The 6,794-nt window shown below is 49.3% G+C and overlaps 1 protein-coding gene and 1 long non-coding RNA gene across 3 annotated transcripts in view; one reads left to right on the top strand and one right to left on the bottom strand.

Annotated features, from left to right (window-relative positions):
• Positions 1-671: 671 nt before the first annotated feature.
• The window catches only part of GPKOW (G patch domain and KOW motifs), a 9,969-nt gene continuing 3,846 nt past the window's right edge, over positions 672-6,794 (top strand). For both annotated transcript variants that reach the window (XM_014538247.1, XM_014538246.1), the window contains exons 1-6: positions 672-880; positions 1,570-1,724; positions 1,824-1,948; positions 4,485-4,594; positions 5,357-5,570; positions 6,557-6,698. In XM_014538247.1, coding sequence (XP_014393733.1) covers positions 705-880; positions 1,570-1,724; positions 1,824-1,948; positions 4,485-4,594; positions 5,357-5,570; positions 6,557-6,698 — 922 coding nt within the window. In that variant the 5' untranslated portion in view covers positions 672-704. The remainder of the gene's footprint in view (positions 881-1,569; positions 1,725-1,823; positions 1,949-4,484; positions 4,595-5,356; positions 5,571-6,556; positions 6,699-6,794) is intronic.
• Positions 2,172-6,794, bottom strand: part of LOC106725797 — a 17,516-nt gene continuing 12,893 nt past the window's right edge. The window contains exons 2-3 of the long non-coding RNA XR_001361760.1: positions 3,872-3,874; positions 2,172-2,185 (exon numbers count right to left, since the gene is read on the bottom strand). This is a non-coding gene — a long non-coding RNA (uncharacterized LOC106725797). The remainder of the gene's footprint in view (positions 2,186-3,871; positions 3,875-6,794) is intronic.

Here is a 6,794-nt window from a genome sequence, read left to right as displayed (position 1 = left end):
TGGGCCTGCACCCCAAGGACTTGCGTGTCATTGTTCCCCACTGGACTGTAAGCCTCTAAAGAAGAGGGGGTCTATTTTATTTATTTTATTATTATTTTACATTTTTGTTGATATCAGAGAGGAAGAGAGAGGGAGAGACAGAAACATCAATGATGAGAGAGAATCATTGCCCCCTACTAGCGATGGAGCCTGCAACCAGGGCATGTGCCCTTGAATGGGAACCTTCTTTGCGCAGGCCGACGCTCTAACCTCCGGTCGGGGCTATTTTTTGAATATTTGAACCTAGAGCTTGTCGAGTATTAAATCTTGCATCGGTGGGCATTATTTACATGTCTATTTTGTATTATTTTACACAACTGGCATTCACAGATTTTTTCCCCTTATTTATCTTACCTACACTTTCCATGCCAGTAGGGCACAGTAACATGTACACAGTAGGCGATCAATAAATACTCGACAAATGCCTACACCACCTCTTAGCACCCTTAGCTCCCGGAGGAATTACATTTCCCAGCATGCTTGGCGCTAAGTGCATCTCTGAAGTAAAAGAGCCGCAATTACTTCCCACGGCCCCTTATTCGCCTGTCGATGCCGCAGTGCTTCATGGGAAAGGTAGTTTTAGCGCCCGTCCTCCGGCCCCCGGCAAACTGAGCCCAAACTAAACTTCCCAGCAAGCAGCGCGCGGGCCTGGGAAGAGGAGCAAGATGGCGGAGTCAGAAGATGGTGTTTCGCGGCCGGCGGGACCCTCTACTGCCCCAATTTCGTTTAGCTTCAGTCGTACAGCTGCCCGAAGACGGCTGGCCGACCGGGGCGACGACCCGGGTGCGGCTCCGGAAGAGAAGGAGTTCTTGAAGACCGTGGAAGGGAGGAAGCTGCACAGGTGAAGCGCTGGGTCTTTCATCCCTTGGAAATCGGTGCGGTGGGCGCATGGGGGAGGGCGCAGTCTGAATTGATTGTCTCGGTGACAGTGGCCTGGAAAGCCTGAGTACCGCGTGAGCAAATTCGTGGAGGAGAGAAGGCGAGCGTTTGTAGGACAGTAGGAACTGAGCCTGATGGCCCTGGGGATTGACAAGAGAGAATACATCCTGAGAGGGGGGTGTCTTTAGGATTTGGGAGCCCTGCGGTGTGTGCGTTTTGAAAGAAAAGGAGGAGAGAATGACAGGACCCTAGTGTCTCAACTGAAATGGTGGGGCTTCTCCGATATGGGAACGGAATGGAGCGGCAGATTGAGGTTGGGGGAAGCCATCCACGGCTTAATTCGGAAAGGCGGGTGTGTGGCCTGGAGCTCTGGGGAGAGTCTGGACTGAAGATGATGATTTGTGGGTCATTGTGGAAGCCATGGACCGAGGACTGATTCCTGAAAGGCACAGTTAATTGTTGGGGGTGGAGGAGAGGATCCAAAGAAGGTTCTCTAGTTATATCCAGAGATGTAACTGAAGAACCAGACAGAGCCTGGTCCATGGGCCTGGGGGTGAGTTTGGCTCTGTGTTTTCTCTGAATGAAGGGGTGTGGCTCAGCACCCATTGACCATACTACTCTTCCGACTTAATCCCTCTGTGTTCACATCAGTGTGAATCCCTCAGAAGCCCCCAAGGAGCTCGTCATCCCTTTGATCCAGAATGACCTTCGAAGGCAGCCACTAACCCAGGCCCCTGGCCTATCCACAGATATTGAGGCCATTGGGGATGGGGTGCTGTCCCAGGCTGTGAAGGAGCTCATTGAGGGTGAGTGATCCGTCTTTGCCTTGCCCCGGTGAAGGAAGAACACTAGAAAAGTGGAAGGGTATGGGCGGGGCCTCATTGCTCCCTCCCATTCTTCCTTAGAATCCAAGAAGTCTCTGGAGGAAAGAGAGAATGCGGGTGTCGACCCCACGCTCGCTATCCCCATGATCCAGAAAAGATGCACCCCCAACGAGGAAGGGGCAGGCAGCGAGCCCCGGGCAGAGACAGTGAGCTGGCCCCTCGCCCCCCTCCTGCCCCAGCCTCTCTTTTCCCTATCTGCCAGACCTTCCCTGCACAGAGCAGGGAAAGTCTGTGTGTGTATTAGAGGCCTGCTGCCTACCCCTTCCTCCTTCCATCCTTTGGAGTGTTTGAGGAACACCAAGGAGATTGATGTAATGGGATTGGAATGAGTGAAGGGGAGGGTAGTAGATGAGGTCAGAAATGGGAGCTAAATCAAGTAGGCCCTTGTGGGCCATGGTGAGGACTTTGGATTTACTCTGAATGAGATGAGAACCATGAGAAGGCCCTGAGCAGAGAAGGGACAAGGCATGATTTGACAGGATTTCTCTGGCTGCTGCAAGCAGAACAGACTAGTAAGCAGAGATGGAAGCAAGGAGACCTACTGGCTACAGATGATGGAGACTGAGACAAGAATGGTAGGAGAGACACTTGGAAGGACAGCTAGGGTTTAATGAGAAAGGAAAGAGCAGGGTTAGTACTCCTAATGGCAGCAGCAACCCAGGCAATGGCATTTTTGCAGGAAATCGATGTGATATGTGTCCAGTATGGAGGCAACTTATGTGTCTGGAGTGAGTATAAAGAATTGAGGGAATAAAAAAAAAGAACTGAGGGAGTGATGATGGGAGGTGAGACCATGAGAGGTGAGGGTTGTGTCTACAGAAGGAACCAAGTCTGTCTTTCATACCCATAGGCCTACATTTTACCTCTTCATTCATGGTTTTTTGCAGTGCTTTTTGTTGTTTTGTTTTGAAATTTTTATTTATTGATTTTAGAGAGAGAGGAAGGGAGAAAGAAAGAGAGAGAAAAACATTAAGTTGTTATTCCACTTAATTTATGCATTCATTGGTGGATTCTTGTATGCATCCTGACTGGGGATTGAACCCACAACCTTAGCATAGCAAGATGATGCTCTAACCAACTGCGCTGCAGTGCTTCTTTGAAGCCTAGTTTTCTTTTCTTCTTTCCCTTCCTTTTCTTTCTTTCTTTCTCTCTCTCTCTCTCTCTCTCTCTCTCTCTCTTAATGCTCGCCTGAGGATATTTTTCTATTAATTTTTAGAGAGAGTGAGAGGGAGGGAGAGAGAGAGAAACATCAATGTGAGAGAGACACATTGATTGGTTGCCTTCCCACACTCCCCAACCAGGGCTGGGGATGGAGTCTGCAACCGAGGTACATGCCCTTGACCGGAATCAAACCCGGGACCCTTCAGTCTGCAGGCCGCCGGTCTTTCTACTGAGCCAAACCAGCTAGGGCTGGAGCCTAATTTTCTTACAGCCCCAGACCACCATCTCTTTTGACTGAACTGTTCTCATCAGTCTTCACATGTCTTCTGGTTTCTCTCATCATAAAAAAAAAGACTTTTTCACTTCACTCTCCATCCTGTTCTAGCTTTGGTCTCATTTCTCTCGTTTTCCCTCCTCTTGCAGTTCCATCCATCCTTCCTCTCACTCAGCCTAGAAACCTTATCATCACCTTTGACTCCCCTCTTTATTTCATACCATATACAATCTGTCAGCAGAATCCTATCATCTCCCTTTTCAGAATACATCTAGAATCTGACCACTTCTCCACATCCACTGCTGGCATGCTGGCCTGAACCACTAGCATCTCTCATCTGATCTATTACAGTTACTCACTAGCTGGTCCCCTTGGGGCTGCCACCCTCTTGTGATTCCTGACCAGCTCTCTTTTTATATATATATATTTTATTAATTTTTTACAGAGAGGAAGGGAGAGGGATAGAGTTAGAAACATCGATGAGAGAGAAACACCGATCAGCTGCCTCCTGCACACTCCCAACTGGGGATGTGCCCACAACCAAGGTACATGCCCTTGACCGGAATCGAACCTGGGACTCTTCAGTCCGCAGGCCGACGCTCTATCCACTGAGCCAAACCAGTCAGGGCCTGACCAGCTCTCTTAATTAATTTCTTGCCAGCCCTCTCTGCCTCCACATCTCTGTTTCAGTCAGGTTGACTTTCATGATGCTTTTCACACACACCAGATCTTATCTGCCTCAGGGCCTTTGCTCTTACTGTTTTCTCTACTTGCATCACTTCCTTCTCACATCCTCATGGCTCCCTGTTATCTCCGTCTGGTCTCTGCTCAAAATGTCAACTCAGTGACACTCCCTTCTTCATCTCTCTCATCTCCTTAATCTGCTTTCCTTTTCTTCATATAACTTATCACCACCTGATATATCCTGTTTTATGTATTTTATTTCTTTCGTGTCCTACAATTAGAACATAAGCCCCACAAGGTCAGGATTTTTTGTCTGTTATGTTCATTGCCTTATCGCCAGCACCTAGAACAGTACCTGGCATTGTGTAGGTGCTTTGTAAATATTTGTTGAAGGACTGAACTAGAGGCATAAAGTGAGGGATGGCAAGAGGAAATCAAAAGTTACCCTTAAGCTGATTGGAAAAGAAGCATTGAGGGTTACCCAGTAGGTGATAGCAAATGCACTTCAGAGGCCTGCTACTGTAAGCAAACTCTGACTGTCCTTCCTCCTCCTGAACCCACAGGTGCCCAAGGAGGCCAATTACGAGGCAGTCCCTGTGGAGGCCTATGGGCTGGCCATGTTGCGGGGCATGGGCTGGAAACCTGGCCAAGGCATTGGTCGCACCTTCAAACAGTGAGTTCTGGGGTAGGGCCATGGGGACAACAGACAGAATAATAAACGAGACTCCTGCGGTTACTGCTCACCCGGAACCATCTAGGCATGGGAAGGGCACATTACCACCCTAACCAATTCAGTAGTCTCTTCCACTGCTGTTTCAGACTCCTATTTGCCCTTTGAAACTCCATGATTGGATCCCATTTATGGAAAGATTGCCTCTCTGGGCATCAGCTTCCTTGTCGGAAAAACGGGGATAATAACAGCATTGACTTCCCAGGTCTGTTGTGAGAAATAAGTGAACTTATACATGTAAAGCACTCGCAGGAGGTCCTGGCCCCAAATAAGCATAGACTAGACATTGCTATTACCACACAGACTTACAATCCCTCTCCACAGTTCTAAACTCCAAAAAATTCTGAAAACCAAACTTTTTTTCATAAATGCTTTGGCAGCCGAATGTGACCTGAATTGACATTGAGTGTTTTATAGTGTATTTCTCCTGCTCGGTATGAATATTTGTATGATTTCCCCTGTAGAAATATTAGTGTGTTTGGTTATACTATGGATCTTATGTAATGGGTGGCATATGTAACATGTTATGAGGTTGAATCTAATGAAATTGCTGTTTCTGTAGGTCAAAAGTGTTCCTACTATAAGATGGGGAAGTATACTCTTGAACATTTTGAAAGGGTGGGAGTTGGGTAGGGGTTGGGGGGCAATGGAGCATTGAAGACCTTTACATACCCCACCAGGCCCATATTTTTATGCTCTCTACAGAGTGGTGAAGCCCCGTGTCAACTCACTGAGACCTAAAGGGTTAGGACTGGGCGCCAACCTGGCTGAGGTCCAGGCCTTGGCCCCCACCGGCCCCCACCGCCCGCGGAAGCCCGGTGAGGAGCAAGAGAAGGATAAGGAAGACCAGCCTCAAGGACTGGTAGCTGGAGGAGCTGTGGTGGTTCTCTCTGGCCCTTATCGAGGACTCTATGGGAAGGTAAGGAACCAAGATGTGCCAGGAGCCCAAGACAGGCAGCAGGAAAGATTGATGTGAGGGTCAGTGTGGGGTGCGGTTACGGTGTTTTGGCCAGGTTCAAGCCTCGGACTAATGAAAGGACAGGGTCCTCTCATTGCCACGTGCAAGTCCCAGCTGGAGGGCACGGCCCTCCCAGCACAATTATAGCCAACGGCTGTGGTTGTAAGCTTGAACCTATGGTCCGAACACGATGCCCCACGTGCCTTGTGGTAGAGTTCAGGTGCATGTAGTTGAGTGAGGTTGGAGCTCACGAGAATGCTGTAAACAACGTGATCACGCCCCTACTTTGCCTCGTGGCATCTGCTATAAAATAAAGACACGGCTTGTGGGCACTGGCGTTGTCTCCTTATCAGGGAGCAGTGTCCCACCGAGACCCAGCTATGTATTCTCTTGTCTGTCTTTTCTTTAATCCTTTCACACACACCCCCCTTCAGTTTACCTTTGGCCGCAACAGGTCAGAACGAAGAAGAATTTGGTTTGGGAGAGAAAGACTGGAAATCCTTGTCTTTTAGGCCTTATTTGGTAACCCAGGACCACTTGCTGGGCCTTTCTGAGCCTCAGTTTCTAACGAAAGGGGAGAGAATGCCATATGCCACAAGTGCATAAGGATTAAATGCTTAAAATATGTCCAAGCCCCACAGTCTAGTGGGGGGAACACAGGGACTAGGCCTGGTCCGAGCCCTCAGGGGTCACAGTCTGGTGGAGGAGACACAGGGACCAGTCCCAGACCTCAGGGTCAGAGTCAGCCTTCAGATGTCAATGGCCATTCCTCAGACTCACCTTCCAGGACCTGGCCTGGACCAAGCCTGGTCCCCACTCTCAGGGGTCACAGTCTGCTGGGGGAGACACAGGGGTCAGGCCGATTAGAGGTAAGGGTGGAAAGCTTGGTCTTAGAAATGTAGGTCGAGTCCACTCAACCTTTGCCTAACTACTTCCCAACACTTTAGGTGGAAGGCCTGGATCCTGACAATGCCCGGGCCATGGTTCGCTTGGCCGTGGGGAGCCGCATGGTGACTGTTAGTGAGTACTGCCTACAGCCTGTCTCCCAGCAGGAATTTGACAAGAAGTCCAAGAACTCCTTGGATCCCAGTGAGTAAGCCTCTTACCTAGCTGGGGATGAGAGGGCGTGTCTTGGGCTCGCATGGTCTGTGTGTGTGTGTGTGTGTGTGATCTGTGATCTGCGAT

The sequence above is a fragment of the Myotis brandtii genome, unplaced genomic scaffold (assembly GCF_000412655.1).
Source record: "Myotis brandtii unplaced genomic scaffold, ASM41265v1 scaffold1875, whole genome shotgun sequence".
Taxonomy (NCBI): domain Eukaryota; kingdom Metazoa; phylum Chordata; class Mammalia; order Chiroptera; family Vespertilionidae; genus Myotis; species Myotis brandtii.
Note: the sequence above shows the minus strand (reverse complement) of the source record. Positions and strands in the feature narration are given on the sequence as shown.